We start from the raw sequence: 25,424 nt of genomic DNA, 5'->3' as shown, positions 1-25,424 counted from the left end.
TTACGAAACACATGTTCTAACAACCCGTTTTACAGGATATTCACCACACTTATGATAACGACGCACACACTACACAAACACACTTGACACACATCACACACACACACCACAATTCAAAAATCTACCACATTACACACACACACGGCTATCACACGTCACGATTTTCGACATTAAACGCAAATCTGCATCTCCTACTGACAATTACTGGTAGTGACTTCCCGTTTTGTTGTGCTGTTTCAACAACTTGTCAATTAAGATTAGCAAATAAAAAGTGTAAATCGATCCCGCTGCGTAATCTTACACCGTATCAATTGTTTTGCGAATGCCGGGGGCGAAAGGTGAGCGACAACAATCGCCACCCGAAGAGAAGTGAAAACAAAAAAACGAAACGATTGGAAGTTGTTGTAAATGGAATTGATGGACATGTTCGCGTCACTTAGCGCCACGGTCAACGCACAGAGGTGTCATTTCGCGGCTGCAGACAAATGGTTGACAGGCGCTGGTGATAAATGTGATAAAAATAGAGGGAGCATGTATATGTAGACATTGGAGCCGGAGAGGTGTTTCCATTCATTCAGCTCTCTTCAATTCTCCTCCTGTATTTGACCGTGGCGTGGCGCAAGAGTTTAGTTTGTCTATTTAATTTGAAAGCAGGGCGTAAATAGATATTCGTCAACTACGTACCTTGAGCGCGATAGCACAAAGTACGGGAACGTGTTGGGAGTGATTATTCAATGTGGGACCGTGTCATAATCGCGGAAGTATTATGCGGTGGTGAACTATGTTCGATGCTCACATTGATAGCTAAATGACGCCAGACAGTAACGAAACAAAGTTCTCGGGAATGGGTGGAACAGCAAACTGCCGTTGTGCAGAAGGGGTTTGTTTGCCAAACATACAACTAGCAACTAGCGATAATGTGTAGCTGTGTTGGGGTTAAGTATAACAAATCACTATAAAAATCGACAAAACGCCGGTGAAAGTTTATTTCAGGCGTATTATCTCATGCTTCGGCCTAGTCATCCACGGAAGGCGGTGCGCTAGTCGTAGTAGAGAATTCTCCTTAATCACTAACGCACGGGCCAGTTCACTGTGATGACGCCAGTTTGACATTGGAATGAACTACCTCATCAGTTTGTAATGACCAGCGGTGGGGAGTGGGGGTTTACCTACTGCCTAATGAGTTTGTTGCCATTTAAACACGCTCACTCTCGCGATAAGGACCTCTGGATGGAGAGCACTGCCGTGACCGTACCATTGTTGATGAAAACATACTGAGCTATTGCACTTGAAAAAAATGCTTCAGGAAGCAAAATTTTGTTGTGAAAGCTCTAAAACCAAAACAATAATATTTGTTTTCTAATGCTCTGTGATCCAATAAGAGATGATTTTTTCAAACAAATGCTGTTATAGAGATGTGTTTAAAAAATTCTCACACTAAACATCGACTGGCACAATTGTGGAAAGCTGTAGAATTGTAGATATTGTGCATCTATTAAGTTCTTATTTCTGCTTGCATATCCATCAATCAATCCAAAATGCAATTGATGCCTCTACTTTAACTTCTCAGACATTGTAACAAAATGCTCTCCACCCATTTCACCTACAATCTATGAATGAAGCGACCCTTTTCTCAGCCTCGATGGCTAGATTAAACACAATTATGCCTATAATGACAGTCATCAACATCATCCATCTTTCGGATCACGACTCAAAATCTATCGCACTCTACACATAATGACTAATGTTTTAATGCTTTCTCTTAATCTCTCTTTCCAGATATTCACCACGAACGTCTTCGTCTTCCGGATGAAAAACATCTAGTGTTGTTTACTCCAGGTCGAGAACTTCCAAAGACAAATCAACATATCACGTCGAGAACAACAAGTAGCACTGCGCGAAAGAACTGATCAGATCCCGTAACATATAAGCGAACGCTTATAAACCAACCGCGCATGTGATCTACCAAACGAACATCGTGTCATCCACCTCAACTACCAGTCAAACGATACGGGGCCGACGGACTCGATCCTAAAAGGGGTAGCACGTCCTTTCCCATGCAGGCGAGATCAATCAATCACTGTTGGATGGATTGACGAGAGCGATCCGTCGCCGTACCCAGAAGGTGATAGATTAGCATCAGGAGAGCGGTTGTGACTCCGCTGTCAACAACCGTGGACCGATTTCTGGTTTGGTAGAACTAGTAAAAGTGCACATTTTGGTAGTTGTGTGCGTGTGAGCTTCCGGTTCAACTGCCCATTATCAACAACGAAACCAATACAACGAACGTGGCACACATCGCAGAGTGCAGAAGCTAGTTAGCTCACTGTCTTAACTAATGCCCACGAGCGCTTTCTAAGCGGGAGGACATATACCGAAACACCACCAAACAGCACAAAACGACGGACAACTCAAACCCGCTACTACAATGAATTTACGATATCAGGAAACGTTTTGTATCATATTTTTACTATGCACCAGTATTACACTCGCAGAAGACTTTGACTTCGTGCCGGAGCAGAACGACGATGTTGAGGTGAGTTGTCTTGGTGGTTCCTCTTTCTGGTCACTAACAGCTAACAGCACTAACAGGCAGTAAGGCAGCTTAAGAGCACAATTCAACTCTTCCCAAAAAGGTCCTCCAACATATTCGGCGAAGTTTTGATGGTTCCAGAAATCAATTTACCGCTTGCTCGGACACAAGCGTGTGGGCATGCCTTGCTTTCAAACATACTTTTCTTCGCCTACAGTGAGGATTGTTTTGCCTTGAGGAATGAACCTCTGGTAAAAGTTTTGCTACCTTCCAGTCAATCCTTTTTGCCGCCTTTTCCGGGTTCCCGGTTACAATCAGTTTACAGTACTGGCTCTGCCATTTATATACCTTGGCTTCCATATATTTTTTTTATTTTGCAGAAATGAAATGTTTTTCTCCACCAATCTCTTCCTTCCTCTACCAATTTTCACTCATTATCTCTGGAACTCCTTCTTGCGTTCGCGCTCCCGCACTGTTAACTTCCCATCGTCCCAAACGGTCGGCCTACAACAGCTTTCCGAAGAAAAGAGGCACACACAAAACTTAATTATCAAAATGCCAATCAAATGCGCCAAGGTGCCGGGCTCCCTGCTGCTACTCCCTCTCTCCCATCCACGGGCATCGCATTCCGGAAGCTTATCAAACTCTAAAAACACGAGAACGAGAATGCTAACGCAAGCATTCGCTGCCATTCTTCCACGACCACGAGGAAACACAAACATAGACCACCAGAAAACAATTTGTAAATCAATTAAACTCGCTTGACTTGGCGCAACGGGCAGCGCTGGCTGGGCTATCGAACGGCGCACCGGAACGGACGCTTGGGCTCGCCAAAGACGCGAGAGGTACACGACGAAATGCGTGACTTCCGGGGGCGTGTGCACGCGCTCAGATGAGCTTAGGGAGGGAACGGTGGTGGTTGGTGGCCCACTGATAAATAAGGGAAAATTTGATTTGCATAGCGATTTTGGACCCGGAATGCCGGAATCTTCCTGCCCTCTTGGTTGCTCAGATTTTTCTACTTTTTTTTTCTATGGAAAAGACTGCTCACGTACCGTTGGGAGATTTCTTTTCCGCTTTCTTTTACGCTGCGGTCTTCGGACGCAATATGCATATGGTGCGGAATGGTTTATCATCTATTTTTCCTGCTGATTCGAGCTTGTTTTTTATTGTAGGATCTCAAAGCAGCAACCAAAAACGTAACTGGCAAGTGAGATCGCGAGATGGATATGAATGGAAAAATTATTCAAATCAATGCACGGTTTCGGGTCGGAATAGGCGAACTGCTTCTGGCGCCTTCTAACAGTTCGAATCAAATTAATTCTTCCCCATCGTGCTGATCGCTATCTAAATGGAGAAATGATTTTACACCTTGTAATAAAACGAACACACACACACATGTGGCACGGCATCGCGCTTCGATGTTGTTAACAGAGCTAATCATTTACCGAACAGTGTTCTTCTTTCCGTGACTGCTGCTGACTGTCCGTATCGTATAATTAATGATTTAATTTGTTTTTATTTTCCGTGTCCGTTTTTGTTATCATCTTTATCGCAATCATAAACGCGACCGGGTGCAGCCGATAGCCGCGGAACCTCCAAAAGTAGATAGCCAACCGAAATTATCCAAGGTAAGTGGTTAAATTTATTCCGATAAACTTATGGTAGCATCTTGTTTGGAGACAATCATGAATGAAACATGATAGATATAATTATGTGTTAGTTGATAAAAAATATATGCGATGTTGTATGAAACAATTTGTTCTTCATTTTCTCAAAATACTATGCAAAATATTTGAAATTTAGTTCTCAAAAATCATTCAAATAAATGAAATATTAGGATCAGCTTTTTCTTCCCACACAATAACATAATTATAAGGCGCCGTTTTGTAAAACAGTTCGATGCAACTTAATATAGTTTTAATAGTCGCTGTCACCTACATTCAACACGGCCCACAAACACAAACAGGACACAAGCCATCACTCACCGTCCTACAGTCATTTTCCGCGTTTGCCCATCATGCCCCTGCCCGTGTCAGCCATCGAACGTTCGGCGCCCCCGCGGGACTAAGATTCTACCCGCAAGACATGGCTCACGGCGCTCGAGATTGATCGATGGCCTGGCAGGGGATTTAATTTCGTCTGCTACACACGCAACGTGTCCAAAAGCCACGGCTTTATTTCTCACTCACCGAAGAGCCAAGTTCATCAATTAACTCGGTGTTTCAGCGCATTTCTAAACGTTCTCTTTTTTTTTCGTTCGTTACAGGCCGGTGTTTGCTGTCTGCCAACGGAAAGCACGATCCAACTTTCTCTGATACTCCGGGCCAAGAGCTGGAAACACGTCCAGACAAGCCTAAAGCAACGCACAATCAGTAAGCTGGCCGAATATTTCTTAGTCCCCGAGGTAAGTTGCTGGATTTCGATGGAATTTCAAACAGAACTGGGCTGCCACTAGAGTACCTGTCCCCCCTCGCTGGAAAATCGATAGCGTGGGAAAATGTTAAGAATTAAAGTTTTCGTTCTTGTAGCGGATAATGCTGTGTCTCAAATTTAAATCACTTTAAAGCACACACACAAAACTTGCCTGTTCGGTCGTTAACGCATCCGTAGTAGCTTAGACTTCATTATCACCGACGTAATGGAAATTGTTCATTTATCAAGATGCTTAATCTTATTATTAGCTCACTCTTGCTTGACTGATCTGGCAGTGCTTTGCTCGCTTCTTCGAATGGACGTATGATCCATTAACATTCTTCAAAGTCGTTCAATTTAGCTCCAAACTGAACGGTGTTTCTCGATTCCTTGGAATCAATCCAACCGAAATGTTGTATCGGTTGCCCAAAGCAACGGGTAAAGCAGAACGCTCTGGCACCCGTTCCCACTGGTGCACAATCTGCCTATCAATCTAGCTAACGGCTCAGTTAGTTAGATGTGATAGGGCCATTACTTCCAAATGATGTCGTTACTGTCATCCGTCGAAACTGTACCACAACGGAAATCCCGAATCGCCGGACACTCTGCTCTGCAAATAGGAGACCGTACGAAAGCTCTATGACGTGCCTTCCAAAAGATGCAATTTAAACCATTAGAGCAGGTCAACAGCACTACCACAGTCTGCCTGCCTGCCAATGGATCGTAAATTACAAATTGCCGCATTAGGTGCATTTGGTGCGGTTTTTGACATGCTTGCACCTGCACCAGATGGTAAACTACTGTGACATGTCGCTGCAGAATACGACTTTGGGCATCAGGATGTCCGAAGGCTATCGGAGTGTAGCACCGGACGTTTGATGAAGGCCCTTTGATCCCTTTCGATGGTAATTAAATTGGATCTAGTTTTTTGAGTGTTTGCGTAATTGATTGTTGAATTTGGAGATGTTTGGAGCAGCGTTTGTAGAAACTGGAGTTGATGATTTTGACAGGGTGGTTTTATCTATGAGCTCTCTAATATGATAGTAAGAATTTGCACAATAACCAAAACAGATCAAAGTTTAACTCTTTCTTTTTTAATACTTAGTGTAAATATAAACAACTGCCACAAATTGAACTCATAACACAGTGAGTAAGCAGATATTCATTCACCTCACCAACAATGTGCAAAATAAAAACCGTCCATTTACTTGCAATAAAGCGTGCTGGACATTATCAGAGCACATCTCGTATCTCGTACGAACATTAATTCCACGCTATGTAATACGCTTAATTACTAGCAATAATGTGTTCACACCATCGCGTTAAGCAAACGCCAACGACGTTCGTTTCTCTCGGTAACACAAATGATTTCGAGCTTCATAAAATCAACCAATAACAGAGTCAGCAAAAGCGATAGCTGCTGTTCAGCAGCAGCACTTTCTTTATTCTCGCCGCGCCGGAAACGAGTCAACAGAGGGTGGGGTTGACCCCCACCCGACAGACGGTCGGGCACGATGCTTCTTTTATGCTTGAACGATTAAACACCGAAACGATCTCATTTGATCCGGATCCGGTGTCGTACGCTGTCCCATGTCTGTCTTCTGCTTGGCTGAGCGCACTCGCGTTGTCTCGCTGCTGGCCCAGATATCGTCCCCCGGAATAGCAATCTTGCATAGTTGCATGTAAAGCAGCCAAACCCAAACGGCAGTGATGCCACAAGAAAGGGAAGACGATGGCTGGAATGCGAATCAGTTTTCTTTTCCTAAACCCTCACCCACTTTGAACTATGCTGCCACACCCTTTCTTTGTAACTTTGTTCAATATGAGGTTGAATTATTAGCGTACTTGTCGTTCGTTCACTTCATTCTCTTCTACCCGCTGTCGATACCTTAGCCTGGTCGTTGTTTCCACTCCAGCCACTGCTAACGATGTGCAGTACCACGGTCGCTAGCGGATGGGTCGTTAAAATGCACGCGCATTATGTTATTGCATCGATTGTTCGTCAGAACACACGTACTCTTCCTAGCTTCGAACGAGCGCAAAGCCAAGCCGCTTCGTCTTATCTAGCAACAATTTTCCTAATGCTTTCCGGGATCTCTCCCGTCCGCAGGAATCGATCATTGTTCGAGATGCAACGAGTAACGACCTGCACAAGATGGTGGAAAAGGCCCTCCAGCACGGCAAGAAACCTTCGCGGACGGTTGGAAAATCGCTGGGTTGGATTGGATTTCCGGTAAGCGGGCGCTGCATTCTGGCATGCTTTTGCCTTTCCCTTTTGGTTTTGGTATTTAACCTACGCGCTAATTTCACCATACCCTGTACAGGTTGGATGCGGCGAGAAGATGTCATCGAGTGCCAAGGAAACGGTGCGCAACGTGAACACGCAGCTGGCCGAACTACGTGACCTTACCGGTATGGATTTTGGCTGGTGGATCATCTGGAAGGAGCAGACCGGTGGTGCGGCTGCAAGTGATAAGAGAATCAAGCGTGAGGTGGATCCAGACGATGACTACTACGACTACGACGACGATGAAGCTGCAGAAGATGACGATGAAGGGTAAGTGCAGTTTCGGTTTTGCGAGTGAATGAATGAATCTCTAATACAAATACTCTTTTGATTAAATTTAACTTATTTAAATAATAATAATCACATGTCTTGAAATGTATCTATGAAAAATATAAATCGGACATATTTCGGTACTGTGATTATGTATAAAATTGTTACTGTGGAGTACATAGATCGATTTTAGTAAATCAAATAGATAGTTTGTTATTTATTCAGCATATATTTTCGTGTTGATATATTGTTAGCAAACTGGATGAGGACTCTAATATTTACTCTCCAATAAGCGAGCTAAGCTCAATATCATGAAAAAATACAATCGTAATACTTGATAACACTACAAACACAATTAAAACAGCCACTTACCCAATAATGTTAATCCTTGAAAATTTTAAATTCAAATATCATTATTCTTATTACAATTATGTTTCTATTCTTCATATGGTTTATCCTTATTATCATAATGGATGAACCATTCCCAACAAATTTTTGATAGAAATCAATCAATCGATCATTTGTCGATCAATTGCAATGACGCGTTTTTCGGCCAACTTTTGTGTTTGGTATTTTTTTCCTCTTTTCTCATTATTCGTGCGTGATTTTTGTTTCAATCTTCAGCGAAACGACGGAAGTTCCTCATGCCCACCGACACCATCACGGTTCCAGTGAGGTAAGTTTGCACGATAACCATCCTATTGCCCTTAGCATATACCATAGCAGTAATAACCTCGCACTAATGACGATGATACCCATTCCGATAATATCTAACACTCGTTTACAATGCTTCACCGTACCGCGTTATTCCCCGTTTTGTTCCGGTCCGCTCTAACAAACAACAACAACTAATACCACCACCACCACCGTCGTTCCCTGCTCGGAAATGGTATCCCTCTTTTCCCCCCCTACTAAAAGCTCCAGCACGGTGAGGTGCCGTAAAGTAATCGTTTCTCGCCACTGCTCCATCTCCACTCTCCCAAATAGTCCATGCACTGTGAGGTCGAACATGTAAAAGAAACATATACACCTAAATGATGATCAACATTCACCGCCCGACACCACATTTCCTGTGGTGGGTTTAGCAAACTTGTTTCTCCCTTCATCAGCCCACCACCACCCACCAGCAAGAGACCCAACTTTCATTCCAACGCGTACTTCGGACACCTCAAATGCAATTCCGTGCCGATCACGTCCAGTGCAAATAAATTGATAAATTTTCTCGTTCGCTCCGATCCCCTTTCACCTTCATCAATTCTGCTTCCTCACACACACTCCCCCCCATCCAGTAGAAAATAACTTTCCGACACCGATTTCCTTCTTTCCGCGGGAATTAGTTGTGAAACATTTTCCCGGACCGTGCTTCCCATTCACCCTCCTATGGGGCGCTCCATCATGATGGTGGGTGGCCTCGCAATTACGCTTCTAATTGAGTCCATTACCGCGCGTTGCTAAACCACCATATTCAATTCAGGCGCGCGCGATTATATCCTTTTCCAACCGTTTCGGCCATTACCATTACCCAACCCTGTACAGAGTGCACCGTACCGATTGGACCATTTTCCCTTTTGCGCGTACTTTATGTACATCTCTCGATAGGGCTCTTCCTCCCACTAACCCTTATCTATCGATTAGCGTTTGTTTTGATGTAAAGTTTGTTCGCGTTTTGCCGCGTTTGCTAGATATCGTTGCCACACCTTTAGCGCTTGTTTGAATGGCAGTTGCATTTTGGGGGCTAATATTTAACAACGCCAAATATCAGTAAACTAACAACCAGACTGGGTCCCTGTTTATCCGTACACTAATTTGCAAATCGGAAATGCGTGTGTGAATATTACATTAAGTCCAACTATTTAACATTAGTGCCTGATATTACCTATACATAGCTGTTCACATAAACAAGTACACTCATAGCCGAAGAGTACCATTGCTACTACACCAAAATTCCACAAAACGATACATTAGAGGTCTGCAAACAAAGTTTTTGGGATGGTTTTCTTCTAGTGCACCCGTTTCTTCACTGTTTGTGTTGTGATTAGTTGTTCTGTTTGGTTTTGTTACATCATAATCTGCTTACACTAATAGTGTTTATATTGATTTTTAATCCATCAGGTTTTGTTTTAAGTGTGTTTCTCGTTTTAAGCTGTTGATTCGTTTTTTAGCAATTAGCGTTCATTATTGTATCTTCCTTTTTATTTGTCCTTTCTTTCATAAGTATATTTTACAATAACTTAAAGCATCTATTCTACTAAATGACATCGGGTTTCCTTGAATTTTATAAGAAAAAACACGAAAGAAAAGATACAAACAAAAGGGATCCGTGCTTCATTTTCCTTTTACGTTTGTCACAACCTTTTTTACTTCTTTACCGTTCCATTGCAATTTTTACATTTTTCCGTTTCGTTGTTGTTATGGTTGCGTGTTACGTAGAACAAGTTTCTGCTCCTTCCTAGAGCTTTTCAAAACCTTTTTCTTTCTCTTTGTTTGATTTCTCTGCCACTCGATCATCTCAACCTTCCCGCCACGTAAACCACCTTACATTGTCCCATCCGCTCAGCCGCTTTTAAACGGTTTCTCCCTATATCGTTTCCACGCTGTCCATGCCGATTGCACAACGGAATAGAAGGCAAACCGAACAATCAACCACTTGCTAACTTTTTTTATTTTTTTGCTGCTCGATTAACGACAAACGGTCAATGTGACCAGGCTATGCGGTGCGTCCTTTCGTCCCGAACCCATTTGGTTGGCATTTACGGAGCGCGATCGTTGTCGCTTTCTTTGCCATTTTGTTATTTATCATGGCGACGACGCAACCTGCTGAACGGGGCCGGTTTGCAGTGAATATTTTCTCGTTTTTTACCGCGAAAATGTCAGGAATTACACGCATACTAGTGCGGCCATGGGTCTTCAATTTATCAGAGTGCCGCTGTTGGAAAAGACAATGTTTCTATGATGAATTGTGCCATTTTAAAAACATGGGGATTTCACAAAGAGCATATTTTATTGTCTGCTCTTGTGCCGTAATGATTATGAAACCTTGTTGGCCATCAGCATCGTCAAAAGGTTTGGCTTTTCTTCGGTGAACATATTTTTATTGCGGCATTCATATGAAATTGTCCGAAAGATGCCCTTTTAAAAGAAATAAATAGGTGAATATAAAAAGCTCCTTTCGACATTTTTTGCTTAAAACATATGCAAATGTTATAAGCCATTTTGGCACCATTGTTAACTCTGGAAAGCTCCGGAATGCTTTATAAAAACTCAAATAAAGTCATCTGGATTTCTTCATTTCCATTTCCCTTACTTAATCGTTTTAATATGGAAACCATCCACAAAAATTATATCATCCGACGAAGCACCAACCTGTGCGGAAATATATTTCCGCCCAAAGTAAATCGATACACCCAACCGAACATTGCGCCGGTTGAAACGCAAACGGCAAAAGCTCACCAAACTCGATCCCGTACGTAATGTAATCCTTTTTTTTTTGCTCCGCTCTGCTGTTATTGTACGCCATACTTTCAGCGATGACATTTCCTTCATTTTAGGGACGGAAATACGGAGCGGATATAATCGTTTCGAACGGCACTAACTATCGAGCGCACTAATTGTGTAATTCAAGGACGGAAAGTAACGCAACGGTTCAGATAGAGTGTGAAAGAGAGAAGGAGAGACGCAAACAACACACAGACTTCGGTTTTTTTTTGCTATGCATTGCATTGTGTGCGTGAGAGCGCGTAAAAGGATGAAATTAATTACATCCTTCCGAAGAATCGGGCTGGAGGGATGGAGGCGCCCAGCACCGTTCGCGTCTTGGTGTTTGTCGTTCGAGTGGCGGGACCCGCTGACAGGGCGCCATTATCGCTAATGGTAAATCAACTATTGGCCCAGCTATGCGTGACGATAGCAACATAAAGGCTTTGTTCGCCAGTTGAACTGCCGTTAATCCCTGGTCGTTTTCCCTGGAACTCCATTGCCAATCAATAAACGATCACCACTAACGCAATCGTAATCGAAACCGTAGTGCTCCGGTTTGTCGGACAGAAGGCATGGTGGAACACGATACTTCCTCTCCATCCACGTTCAGTATTTTTTTTATTATGTTACAGCTTCTCTAGCAACAAGCTGCCAGCGTATGCTGCCCTCCAACAAAATCCTTTTGTTTGCGTTTATTTTTTATTTTTTTACTTTCCAATTCCCAACAATCCTGAAAAGCGTGCACGTCCTGATAGTATTCACTTGCTATTTGAATTAATTTCCATACAAACTAGCAATCTCTTACTCTCTCCTCCCGTTCTCTGTCCATTCTTCTCTACAGCTCTGCCCTGTTTTCTTTTATATCTTTCCATCTCGCTCTCTCCCAGTCCACCTCTCGCACTGCCTTTCTCTATCTCTCTCTCTCTCTCTCTCTTTCTCTGTCTTTCCGTATCGCACAGCACAGCAGTGTTGCCTTGAGTCAAGTCTTCGCCCTCGGGATCACACCATTTTCCGTGCTCTGTTTGTCTGTTTGTGTTCGCCCGTGAAAAAACCCCCCTCAATTGTGCCCCTTTCACTTGTGCACAATTGCGCAAAGTTTCACCAAACAAATGCCGGCCGTGCTTATCACATAAAATACACCCACACTCACTCACACCCACTCATTGGTTTCTGCGTAAAAACAAAAAACTCACAAGCAAAACGTCGTGTTGTGTTCTGCCGATAGTACAAACTGTTCAAGTGTGCGCTTTTGAAGCTTTTCTTGTATGCTAGAATGTGCGTTTGTGCGTGCGTTTGTGTGTGGTTGTGTGTATGTGTGTGTGTTCGTGTGTCTGAGTATTGTTTTGCGTTGGTGGTTTGCAAGGAAACATCTTTCACCTTAAATGGAAGCTACTTGTGAGTGCGTTCGCTTGTGTTTTGCAGCAGATTCTTCGCTAACGGGTACAACACTGTGAAGTTCATCCTTACCATTTCCTGTACTCTCTCTCTCTCTCTACATAACATTTCTTTCCTTACATTATCTCTCTCTTTCTGTTTCTTCTCTCTATTCCCATTTCTATCTTTGTGCTCTCACCCATCACTGTCTTCGTCTGCTGTACAATGTCGTTTCCCTTCTCGATGTTTTGTGTCCCTTCGGAAATCGATATTGCTCCCGACGCTTCGCACAAACCAAACCATTTCAAATCCGATCAAATTTTGGCAATTTCATGTCGATGCTTCGCACACAGCAGTATAGCACCAAGGCTGAGCACCACAGCTCGCCAACACACGCCACTAACAAGCATACTACTAACAATCCCGACCATACGGTGGAAACGCACCATCATCAACAACATCACCATCACCATCAGCAACAACATCGCCATCATGTGAGCGCCGAGAAGCAGGCGGAACCATGGCCGCGTGGTGGTGCAGCGACCGGGGAGCACTGGAAGTCCCCGGTAATGGTATCGGTAACAGCGCCATCCATCACTGCCGCCACCACGCAACCATCGCAACCCAAGCGCAAGCACAACCACGGCCTGTACGATCAGGTGAAGGAACGGTCGGCAAAAAAGCAAGCCGCAGCACTGCTCGCCCACACGCACCAGTCGGATCGTGCCTTCCAGCCGGCGACCGAAACGTCGCACGTGGCCGGCCACCCCTTCACGCCGCCCGATTTGCGCGAGAGCGTGTCCCAGCTCGAGTCGACCATCAGCAAAACGATCGCCAACAACGAGCAGCTGAAAAAGGACGAAGAAACGCTGCTCGCCCGCAAGGCGAAGCACAAGCGCATCGATATCGAGCGTATCGTCGAGACGGAGCTGCTGCTGCCGGAAATCGAGCGGCTGCAGGATGAGGTGTTCCGGGACGATTACGTGATCGAAGATGTCGTGCGGGGGCCCAAGTTTTACGATTTCAGCACCCAGCCCCAGCTGGACAGGTTCGTACCGCTGGAGCCAGAGCCGGAGAAGCGACAACCGGCGACCAGCCCCACAACCACACTTCCGGCGAGTGTGAACAGATCGCCGACCACCGTAAAGCCACAGTACGTGACAGTTGAGAAGACCACCACACCCCCGATGCCCACTACCTCAAAGCAAGTTCCGGCTACCACGCCGAACAGTAAGCTCAGGACGAGCCCAACCCAAGCCGTCTCCACCTTAACCGTGCCGAGGCGACACACGGACGAATCTTTGTTCACCACAAAGCTTCCACATCCGGCTATCACACCGGTGGTCAGCTCGATTGACGCCGACGAAGATGCACCGTCCCGATCGGACACTACAACAACGATCGGCACAATCAACCCAACCGCCCAATCCCGTCTCGTTCCACCGACCAAACTTGACCCGACGACGACGACAACGACAACGACGACGACGTTGTCTTCCACTCCAGCAAGAAGTGCAGCAAAGACGACAAAAATGACAACGACCACGGCAACCGCAACGTCCACAAGAGCTAAAACGATTCCTACGGAGTTGATAGAGCTGCAAACTTCTCCGGCAACTATGCCACTGACCACCACCACCACCACGGCCTCTACCACCAGTACCACCGTTTCCGAGGAGCCAACAAATCCCACAGCAACCACCACCACCACGCCGGCATCTTCCGCTTCCGCTACTAACACTCGCTCTACTAACCTTTTCGCTTCCGTTCCATTGGTGAAGGTAAGCTAACACTGCCATCAACACATCAACCTTATGGACAACCCCTGTGTCTAGGCTGGTGTGGCGAGGGGGAGGGAAATAAGGGCAACACTCCAACGGGTTTGCTAGACGTGAATGGCTGAATCTTCTGTCAAAGGGTTTTGTGTTACATACTTTTCCGTTCTGTTTTTCCTTTCGGTTTGACACATACAGAAACTACGACACAACTTACGTTTCCCTCGAATTAAATGGCTTCAGCAGGCTGCATTAGCTGCATTTTTTGTTTTTAAAACTAAACCGTTAATAATTTATTGCAACTTATTTTTACCACTACCACGGCTCACCCGGGTTGCCTCTAGTACTGGCTCTAGTGTGGCTCGCTCGCACGTACCAAATCGATAAGTCAAACGTTCGATCCTTTTGGGGCGAGCATCGGTTTGGCGAAGGGATGAGGTACAAAAACTTTCTGCTTCTGCTGCTTGTCCAGTTCTACCGAAAACCTCCCTCCCATTTCTGCGAAAGTGCCATTCGCAGAAGAAACAGGTCATCAAAAATTTAAAACACGTTTCGGTCAAAGTAGGAAGACCGGTGAAGGATCGTAGGATCTTCCCTTAGCCTCTTTAGCGGTCGTCTCCTCTTGTGTGGCTATGGCTAATGGAAAACTCGTACCTCCCCTCCTCCTTGGGGTCCGAGCTTGGTCCTTTGCTTTGCGTTTCCCAGGAACGAATGCCCGTAACGATACAAAAGTTTACCATTGAGGTGGAAACTTTCATTCCAACTTTTGCCGTTGGTAGAGTTGGAAAGTTCTTCAAGCTCCACCACCACCGACATGAGCAACATGAGATCCACTGTTTTCTTGGGATTTTAAAACTTTGCGTGCTGCGTGTTGCGTTGCGCCCCGCCGGTGGCCATTCGGTAAGATAAATTGTGCCATTGCATTGGCCATTGCTGATGAACTCTCCCGGCTGTGGGAGGGTATTCGAGTGTTCCGGTGAATGTGCTGGAGTGTAATTTTATCGTAGCTGTAAGATTTCGGTTCATTACAATTAATTTACCATTGCGTTTTGTACGTTTGCCTTGCCGTTATGCAGAGAAGGTGGAGAATTTTCCCTTTTTCTTGGTATTCTATTCCATTAAAATGTTTATTTCCCTCTTCATCTACCTAAAAGTAAACTCATTTTATCTAGTGTTTTATTCCGTGAACAAAGTCAAATGCAGTGCAGTTCCATTTATTGCAGCTCTGCTGCAGATTTTGTGCCTGCATTTTACGCTCTCCTCATCACAAACTGATTGTAAACGTTTATCCATTTACGGTGGTACAGCAGAAGCTTAATTGTGTAGAAGTAATGCAAGGTGATAGACGGTGCTTAAGAAAACAAGATAACGAGATAGCTTGAGTAATTACATTAAAAATGACACAACATACTGCTTACACTACCGTCGTCATGAGTTTTTCTGATACCAGTGATTCAGAAAGCAATAAAAAATAGATCCATGTGATTATTATAGTATCACTTACACTTATCACAGTGTAACCTTCTTGCTGCGAAATTATATAAAAGTGAAAATTGATCTCAAATTTCATGATATTGTGTATTTAGAATTATTCATTAGTAATTATACCAATGTGTGCGTGTGTGCTTCTGTTTGCGTCTATGCGTGCGTCCTCATGTGTGTGCGCGTGATTTTGAGTGTGTGTGTCTGTCTATTTAGTGCGTTCGTATAATGTAATTATACTATCTCTTATATATTAAACATTAGTCCAGTATAAACGCTTGTGAGTGTTTGTGTGTGTGTGTGTGCATTTCTCTTTGCTTCCAAATAGCTTCATATAGACATTAGGCCCTTTTTTACCCTTTTTGCATCAAGCATACGTGGACAACTCATTATAACTTTTCCACTGCGATTAAGCTGCGCTCAAATAACCTTTATCAACGTTTTGCTCGCTCATTTACCCCGTATAAGCTGTCCCCCCCCCCTTTTGGCGCGCTCTCTCCACCGCTGTCGTAATAATTAAGGCTCGTTCACAAATTTGATTACATTACGCTGTTGCACAAACTGAAATTTCTCCACCAAAAACCGCGCAAAAAGCTCTTTTGCAAACGTCAATAAGCAAAATTAAAACCATCAAACATTAAACAAGTCGCGCAGCCCCCTCCCAGCATCATACGCACTTAACTCATTTACATTTAAATTAAAAATGTGTGCGAATGCATGTCGAAGGTTGATGGTGTACATGCGCGGTGGTAAATATGGTGAAAAAGTGGTGGAGCAGTATGGGGCAATATTGAGGGTTTTGCGGTTATGATTAATCCTTGCCATGAGGATCAACGAATGACCAATTTCCGATTAAAGAGTGTAAGAGTGGGGCCTTTACTCGGCAAAACGGGGCGGAAAATTGGAGGAAATGGTACGAGCAAATTAAATACAAACACACATACGGAAAATTTTGCATTTTTTGTTTCGTATTCATCCAATGTAAATTCCATTCGATTCGAATTCTGTGCCAATGCAGTTAAACCATGCTTGAAGTGTGCAGCAGAATTTCCATGGATGCGTTTATTTTTGTTATTTTTTTAGCACGTTATTTATTTACTCTTTACCATCCTGTACCGGAAGTAAATAAAATGTGTTGAATTTCGAACGATCGGTTGCAGAGAAGGGCCTTTTTAAATTAAATTAAACTCTATTCAAACACAGCACAGTGCACCGGACGCCGGCAGAATAGCAACAACAAAAAATGTGAACATTGCCTTCACAATACTCCAAACAATTCATGGCCGCTGCCCCTTGTTCCATGCACCGATAGAGTAACTGCTTTTAAATTAGTACAATCGAAAACAAAATAATCGATCGATACATTCCGATGAAAAATGCACGCCTCGTAACAGAATAATGTGCAGGTTTTTCCCGATTGCAGCGAATGCGAAAATGCATCTCCCTCTCTTCATGTATTGCCGTAACCGGATGGACCAAGTGCAAACCAAACAAAAATCGCCAAATTGCTGCACACCGTTTGGCATTCGAGGTGGGGTGAAAAACAACAATTGCCTTTCAATGCATGCGCACACATAGGTACGCGCTTACATACGCAATGGGTGTCGAAGCGCGACAAGTACGGCACAAAATCCCGTACCCACGTTTGTATGGGCTGCTTCCCGGCTGACTTCCATCGTGTGTCATTGTGTTTGCTTACAACAAATGCAGTTTTTGTTCGGTCGTCGCTTGATGTTCAGCCCGGCATATGTGGGATGCGGATGTATGGATAGACGTTCATCGCTTGTCTTTGAACCAACACAGCCGTACGTGTGTCTGGTCTATTGTCATCCGCCAGTCACACAGGTTCGATGGCCGTAGTCGTTTGTTGGACGCTTGCTAAAACTTGCTTTTTTGTGCACATGCACAAGGAAATGGAAGGAAATGTTGACTCGCGAAACTCATCTTACCAAGCCATGTTGGTGCAGACAGAAATAAACTGTACATGTTTGTTTAGCGAGATCGTGTTTTTGCTTGTGTTTTCCTTTTTTTAATGAAGCAATATGCAAGATGTATGTTTATGCAGTGCTGCAAAATGTCATGAGCATCACGAGATGTTCACCAACGAAAACAATGAACATATTCGTGGTAGCTTGATGCTCATTGCTGATACTCAATGAAAGTGCGTCATGACATGCGGAACACGATATGCGAGTGATTGAGTCAAACGCGATACTCTGACTGACAAGCTGAGCTTAATGCCGTCGCAAGCATAATCATGATTTTTTCTGACTGTGAACAGTGCTTCCAAATGCCAATGTTTCAGTCACCATGACCATTCAGTCATGACTGAAACACTTGATGGACCAATCACATGCTTTGTGACATTTTGTGTTGCACCCAACTCTTGGTCACTCACTTGGTCATGGAATTTTCTGTCGGTGATAATCATGAAATGCTTAGAACATACTTGACGTGTGGTCCCAAGCTACAAAATGAGCATGCTTTCTCATTTCGATCATTTTACTTCTTGGAACCACTCGCACGCACCGCATATCTCCCATGACTATCGTGATGATCACCGACAGAAAATGTCACGACCAAGTGACTGACCAAGAATTTTTTTGCACACAATGCCACCAAGCATGTGATGATCGCAACAACTGTTTGAGTCTCACCTCTGATCATCACAGTAGAGCTCGTGACGCTGACATGATTTTGTTTTAGCCGGAATTTGTCATGACTATGTCAGTGACATTTTGCAGAACTAATCACAGAAAAAAAAAGTCATGACATAGTTACTGACTAATCGTTGGTTGCAAAAATGTCACGAATCATGCATTGATCACACAAATTATTTTGAGTACCACCTATGGTTATTACAATTGAGTACGTGACGCTGATATGGATTTGGTTTTAGTCAGATTTTTGTATGACATTGACAGTGACATTTTGCCGCGCTGTAAGTAGCTCTTTGAACATCATTTGAAGTTCGTTTTTTATAAATACAGTGAACCCTCTCTTATTTGAGAGGCGATGGGACTGTCGAATAAGAGGGGTTTTCAAATTACAGAGGTGGAAAGTGAATGAAAGGTCCATACAAACAAGAAAGAGACAGAACATTTTGTATGCAGCCTTAACTGTTGCTATAGGAAACTGCGAATAGAATCACTAATTTGAGCATACATCTTTTAATATGGTAACACCATACTCAAATAAGAGGGATACAGATTTGAGAGGTTTTCCAAATAAGAGGGGCAAAAATGTACTAAAAAAGAAGGGACTTTTAAAAATGTTCAAATAAGAGAGGTTTCTCAAATTGGAGAGGTGTCAAATAAGAGAGGGTTCACTGTAAATAACTTAAATAACTCGATGAATTGATTAACTACAGTTAAACCAAAGGAAAACTAACTCGTTCCTTGAGTTTTTTTCAAGCACTTTATAGACTTATGTCTTAGTTTCGTTCTAAAATTATTGCTTTCTTTTACTTGGTTTAGTCAGTAAAAGATACAAATTGATTATCACGTGTAATATGAGTCATAAATTACTTCATGTTTTTATTTATATTAAATAATCAATAAAATTCCGAACAAAATGAATCCTGATTCTACTTTGGAATCGATACATTGAATGTACAATTTTTGTCATTGCAATTGTGCACATATTTAATATTTTGTAAAATATTTTCCAAACTAAAACGTAATGATCAGAGCATACAGAACAAAACAGTAAACCACATTTATCCCAAATTCAAACAATATACAACTTTTTAATACCTTCTATTAACAACGACGATTGTTTTAAAGTCTTTCTACAATCGCTAATTCAAACCCCCGAGCGCGATAAAACGTTGGTCTTTAAAACAAACCACCATCCTCCAAGTGCACCATAACCAAGTCTCGCCACTGTTCTACCATCAATCAAACAACGATTAATGCGGACAAAGCTTAAATGTGACACAAAAGGGAAGCACAGCCAAGCAACAAAAAAAAAAACAAAGCAAACAAAACCCCAACATAATCGTGTCAGCTCAAAAGATTCACCACCGGCGCAAATGGAGACGCCTGGTGATGGCTTGCCACCAGAGCAGACAACGGTGCCCAGCGTCAATCAGTGCGTACCCGGCTTGTTACCGGGCAATGAATATTAATTGGCAACTTGCCGCCATTGTGCGCTAGTAGCAGCACGGTCAAGCCAGCAAGCCCGGGACATCACCGTAAGGCAGACCACCGTACAATCGTGCTGGTGCTGCTGCTGGTGCTGCTAGTGGTGCTGCTAATTTTCACACTCACGCTATAACGCGACCGGACCCCAATTGCGACCCAATAACCGTGTCACACCTGTCGCAAAGTCTTCCGGCTAGAGCAGGAAAAATCTAGCAATAAAAAAATCGATGTTAATGGTCAAATTCATGCACAAAAAATGGCTTCAAGCGGTAAATAGAGCCATGAGGGCGAGTGGGTATCAAACTTTTTCCCTTTATCTAACCACCTCCAGCGTGTTTTTTCGCTTCATGTTCGCTTTCTGTGTGCTTTTGTACCGTGTATGCTTTCGTGTATGTGTGTGTGTGTGTGTAAATCTGTGTGTATGACGATGACTGTATGTGTGAATGTGTCTATTTCACGTTCGCTTTTGTTGTTTTTTGTATTTTAAAAAGTTTATTTTGTCTTACCGTGGTGCCCTTTCTTTTAGCCAGCGAAAGTTCGGTCCCTCAAGCTAGCTTTTACTGTTGGCGGCTAGCAATTTTCACCACTGCAAACAAGCGCCTCAGCACCTCTTTTCCCCACTGCTACTGTTTTAAACCGTTTTTTTCTTCGTTTGCCCGCTCTTGCACCATGTCCCTGTTGTTCGCTAGTCCGTTAGAAGAAACCGCCGTTGTTCGCCTTTTTTGAATTTCCTTTTTGTTTTTCATTGCCTTCTTTTCGCTCTGCTTGTTTGTTTGGTGGTGTGTGCTGCTGCGTGGTTGAGTGTTTGACGTACACTTTTCCTCTTCATTATTGTTTCCGCCTGTCCCTTCACGCACCCCCGACTCAGCATTTGCACGCTTTTCTTGCTACCAGGCGCGCGACCGCCTCCCCAAACGCCCTTCATTCGCTGTACGAGATAAGAGACAACCAAGCCCCGGAAAGCACACTCTCGAAAAACACTCCAAACGTTTAATCAATTTCAAGTTGTTAAGCTCCAACGAGCGGCTGGGCCCGGGCCGGGATCATCCTTACATCCTCACATTTTAATCCAGCCCGGGATTTTTGAAGCGCGAGCTTTCCCGATGAAGCTTAACCGGTCGTGCACACTGCTGGCTGGGAGCAACATTACCGTAAACATGGTGGCCACTTTAATCGCCCACGAGGCAGCAAAGCAGCACCTCCAGCAGCACGAGGGAATGCGTTTCAAATGGTTTGTTTGTTTGTTGCTGTGCTGTGTTGTTTAAAACGGGAGCAAGGTTTCCCACTTCATTCCACAAAGCACAAGGTTGGTAATGAATGTATGACACTCAGCGAAAGCGAAACAGGATTAAAAAAAACGAAGATCCGGGATGTAATACGGGGTTTTCCAAAGCATCTCACACACACACATACAGTGCCCTGTTGGCACCGTTGACTCCGCACGACACACTCTTAACATCCTTGTGCTTGTTTTCGACTTGTAAAGTGGGTGCTTTTTGCGACCATTTTTATTTACGCTCGCTCGTTCGTCGTGCGCTTGCCCGCTTAATGGGTTGCAAGTAATGTGAGGTGGTAAACACTTCATCAGGATTTAATGTGCCACTACTGCGACACGACACGGTTTGCAGAAGACTCCTTCCGCCACACATTGGTGAGCGGTGAATGGAAAAAGTACCATTTTGCTCATTTTTGTGTTTGTTGCCGTTGGAGATGCGAGAGGTTTGTTGTGTAATTTCCACGTGTGGTTGAAGAAAGTGTGTTCTACAGAGAAAAACTCACACGTCCTTAACCACTTCATGTGAAGTCGTTATGTTCCCGTTGATAGGAAAACATTATAATTGGCTTCAATGTGGGACGAAAAAAGGATTACAGAAATAGGACATTATTCGTCATTGAAACAATGCCATACACAACCACACATACAGGATTTTGCTCTTTTACGTTTTGGTCACTTTCACTCTCTCGCTACCTCTCTCTCTCTATCTTGCTCTGTTTCTCTCATCTGACCCCTATTCGTACCCCTTTTGCTGGCTGTATACATTTCTATGTCTATTTGGCTTATTTTTTCTTTTTTATCCACTGCTCTCCACCAGCCGCTCCAACGCACTTTTCTTTTGGGTTCCCATGCTACAACCGCCCACAACACCATACCCCCATACTTCACCCCCTTGGCCATAGCTTTCTCGTTCCCCTGCTCACTGCTGTTGCTGATGCTGATATGCTATCTTGTTATCATACTGCACTTTTTACACGTCTGTGTTTCCTTCCTGCTATCTTTTTTCCTTCCTCGTCCGTTTCTATTTTTTCTCTACCTTAACATTGTTTTTTTACCAAAAAACATCGCCTTTCTCCCCCTTTCCAATCACAATGTTCGCTTTTTCAAGCACAATTGTGGGCCCCGTATGCGCTTTTTATTCTTTTTTTTATTTGCTTCGTGTTGTTCACAACTGCTTTTTTTATAATGTGCGCTTCTATGTCCCTGCTAAATGAAAGAATTATACGCTTTTTGTGTTCAGCAACCGGATGAGGATGTTTTGGTGTTTCGCTACATGTATTTTTAGCTTGCATTTCGTTTTTGCTTTGCTTTTTGTCGTTGTGCTCTCTTTTTTGTTGTTATATGATTTAGATATTGTTATCATAGTTATAATTTTTGCCATAGCTATCCGCCTTTGTTTTCATTTGAATGTTAAAAATGAAACAAAAGAACCTTTTTTATTCCTATTTAAGATAAAACTATTTTATTAACATAAAATCTATTAGTCCTTCAATTGATAGCTGAAACTGAGTTTATACGTCATATCAGCTACAAGAAAAACAAAACTTTCCTCGAACCATTACTAATTATTAACGGTTCGTGCTAATCGTATAAACTTCCTATAAATTATCAAAAACAGAATCTCTCGAAATTAATATTGTTTCCTTTATGACTTATTGTTATATTTATTTTGCATGAAATGTTGTTGTTGCACGTTAAAGCTTTAGTGCCTGGTACGACGCACACGTCAAACGCAATAGTTGCAGATGGTTTATAACCTGCGTGCAAAATTCGTGCCGCTTTAGACCATTGAGGAAAAGCACGTAGTACTGCTGGCTAAGTAGTGTCGCAAATCAGCAAGCGAATGACTGTATGAATAATCGTATCAAATACAAATACAACACAATACCACTCTATACTACCGTACAACTATATAGCATATATGCAAACAGTACATACTTATACAAACCGAGCTGTTTTAATGCCGTGAAAGCGAACAAAACAGCACAACCTTATAGCGAGTGTGTGTGTGTTTTTTTCTTTCGAAAGTCGGCCAGTAATTATTACCAATAACTACCATTACTTTTATCCATCTACAACCTTTACTCTTTCGCGACCAACCATCAACACCACCATCACCATCACACAACTCACGATTGGACGCGCGATTGTATGTTGTTGGACAAAAACAAACAAAAATTCCCCCCCTCCAAATTCGCATCCACTGCAGAGCGATGATGAACCTGCGGCATCAAGTTCCAGCACCATCAAAACGATCGTACCAGAAGCGACCACCGAGAAGAGCTCAACGCTATCTTCCTACTCTTCTGCCGTCGAGTATTCGACGCCCTCGTCCACGACGACCGCGACGACGACGACGACGATCGCAGCACTTCCATCAATAACTTCCACGCCGGCCAGTTCGTGGCATCTGGGCATGGATGAGGACGAGGAAGCGAGCTACGAGTCGAAGGAATTTTTCGATGAAATCGATTCGAAACCTTCAACATTTGCTAATCCTGAAATGGCATCCATCACCTCCACCACCACGCACGGTAGTGAGGATCAAGGCACGAGTGACTACACAACCACCACGGTCAGTTACGTGCCACTTACTACTACTACGACGACGCAGGAAGAGTTGAGTCGTTACGCGACGAACCTAGATCGTTCCCCGTTCGGTAGAAAGATAAATGACGAAGACATCAGCGCCGACCAGGAGGAGGAAGACCAAGAAGAAGGCGAAGACATCGACGAGGAGGAGGAAGAGGACTACTTCTCGCAAGGGGTCCGTATAACGGTTCTACCGCCCAACAATCTACCACCCCTGATTCCCCGTGCCGAGGAGGCGGAAGTAACTGTGCCGACCTCCACACTAACTCCCGACGGTGTCGACAGTGACCGCGTACCTAACCCGACGGAGCAAACTGGCGACCTGCGCTTGCCCGGAATGGCTTCTCCCGCTACCACAACCAACGCTATGCCTACGGACGACAGCACTGCAATAACGATGACGTCCTCCCAATACCAAAACACACGCACCACTACACAGCCAACTACTAATAGTGCCTACTACAACATTCCGACAACAACAACAACAACTACAGTAATCGCATCTGCAACACCATCCATTGCTACTACCAATATTAGTACTTCCTTCGCTGCTACTACTACTACTACCGCTGCTAGTGCTGCGTCCGCCAGCTATCCCAGTACTACCCTGGCACCCGAACCCGATACCGTTGCTACTAGTACTGCCCTAGAGCTCCAGGTAGCAACTACAACTACTACCAGCCCTTTACTCTAATGCCCACCACACCAGTTTTAGTACTACGTAATCTCAGTAATCTCTTAGAGAATTGCATTGCCGTTTTTGTTGTGTCGCCTGGAACGTTCCTAGCGCGAATGTTCACACGCAATTTGTTTGATTTTGATTTTCAACTTTTCAACACTCTTTTTTACTAAATTTAATGAAATATTTTAAAACTGAAAATTCTACCAAAAAAAAAAGCAAGAATATGAAAAGATCAGTGATGAACCAGGGGGGAGGGAAAGGGAAAACAACCTAAGTGGTAGAGCTTTCATATAAAAAGAATACAGTGAAGCTTTCAACAAGCACGCAAGCTACCAGTGTATATGCACCCAACTGTACTCGATTCGTAGCGTTCGGTAGACTCTGCAGCTTCAATACACCTGTTTTTATGTTCTGTTTTGTTCGTTTGAGTAGAAATTATCGGCCAACTTGCTCACATTTTTTCCAACTCTGGTGTCTGCTCTGGTACACACAACGTTTTGAGGGGGTCGTATCAAAAGAAACCCAAAACTGTACCATGCTTATACTCAGACGCAGCAAAACCGTGCCACAAAATGCCTTTGAGACAGCAAAACAAACCAATGTGTGTTACCAAGCACCAATACGTTGTGTTTGTATGTGTGTGTGGAATTAGCGAAAATGTTCTTCTTTGATCGTTTACTTTTTCATTCTTTTTTGTGTCTTTATTGACACTATTTATTGCACTGAAGCATTTTTTTTGGTTTTATTTTACATTACACGAACGTGTCGAGTTGGTTTCTTTTCTCTCTTTAGTTTTGTTTCTTTCTTTTGTCTTGCAATCGATGCAAAATTTAGGTTTGCAATTGCATACAAAACGATACTATGCACGCCGCTGAGCTCTGACAAGCGTCACACACCTGCACACTTCTACATATCGACACAGTTTATTGAAACGGTTTATTTTCTTGTATTTTTTTTTGTTTGAAGCTTTTAATTTAATGACATCAAAACCGACCTGTAAAAATGTACATTTTTAATTGTATATTTTTGTACCATTTACCACCAACGTGCGACCTTTCATTAGCCATTTACCGTTAAATAACTTTGTTTATAGTTCTTGTGGGAAAACAATTGGGG

The 25,424-nt window shown here is 43.4% G+C and overlaps 1 protein-coding gene across 8 annotated transcripts in view; it reads left to right on the top strand.

The window, feature by feature from the left end:
* Window positions 1–25,424, top strand: part of LOC120897247 — a 104,538-nt gene that overhangs the window by 71,014 nt on the left and 8,100 nt on the right. For 6 of the 8 annotated variants that reach the window (XM_040301966.1, XM_040301964.1, XM_040301963.1 and 3 more), the window contains 8 exons: window positions 1,780–2,536; window positions 4,114–4,164; window positions 4,803–4,940; window positions 7,059–7,181; window positions 7,273–7,505; window positions 8,130–8,181; window positions 12,713–14,137; window positions 23,244–23,801. In XM_040301966.1, coding sequence (XP_040157900.1) covers window positions 2,429–2,536; window positions 4,114–4,164; window positions 4,803–4,940; window positions 7,059–7,181; window positions 7,273–7,505; window positions 8,130–8,181; window positions 12,713–14,137; window positions 23,244–23,801 — 2,688 coding nt within the window. In that variant the 5' untranslated portion in view covers window positions 1,780–2,428. The remainder of the gene's footprint in view (window positions 1–1,779; window positions 2,537–4,113; window positions 4,165–4,802; window positions 4,941–7,058; window positions 7,182–7,272; window positions 7,506–8,129; window positions 8,182–12,712; window positions 14,138–23,243; window positions 23,802–25,424) is intronic. The other 2 variants (XM_040301969.1, XM_040301968.1) reach the window with 2 other exon arrangements.

This window comes from Anopheles arabiensis, chromosome 2 (assembly GCF_016920715.1).
Source record: "Anopheles arabiensis isolate DONGOLA chromosome 2, AaraD3, whole genome shotgun sequence".
Taxonomy (NCBI): Eukaryota; Metazoa; Arthropoda; class Insecta; order Diptera; family Culicidae; genus Anopheles; species Anopheles arabiensis.
This window is presented reverse-complemented; position numbering and strand designations above follow the sequence as displayed.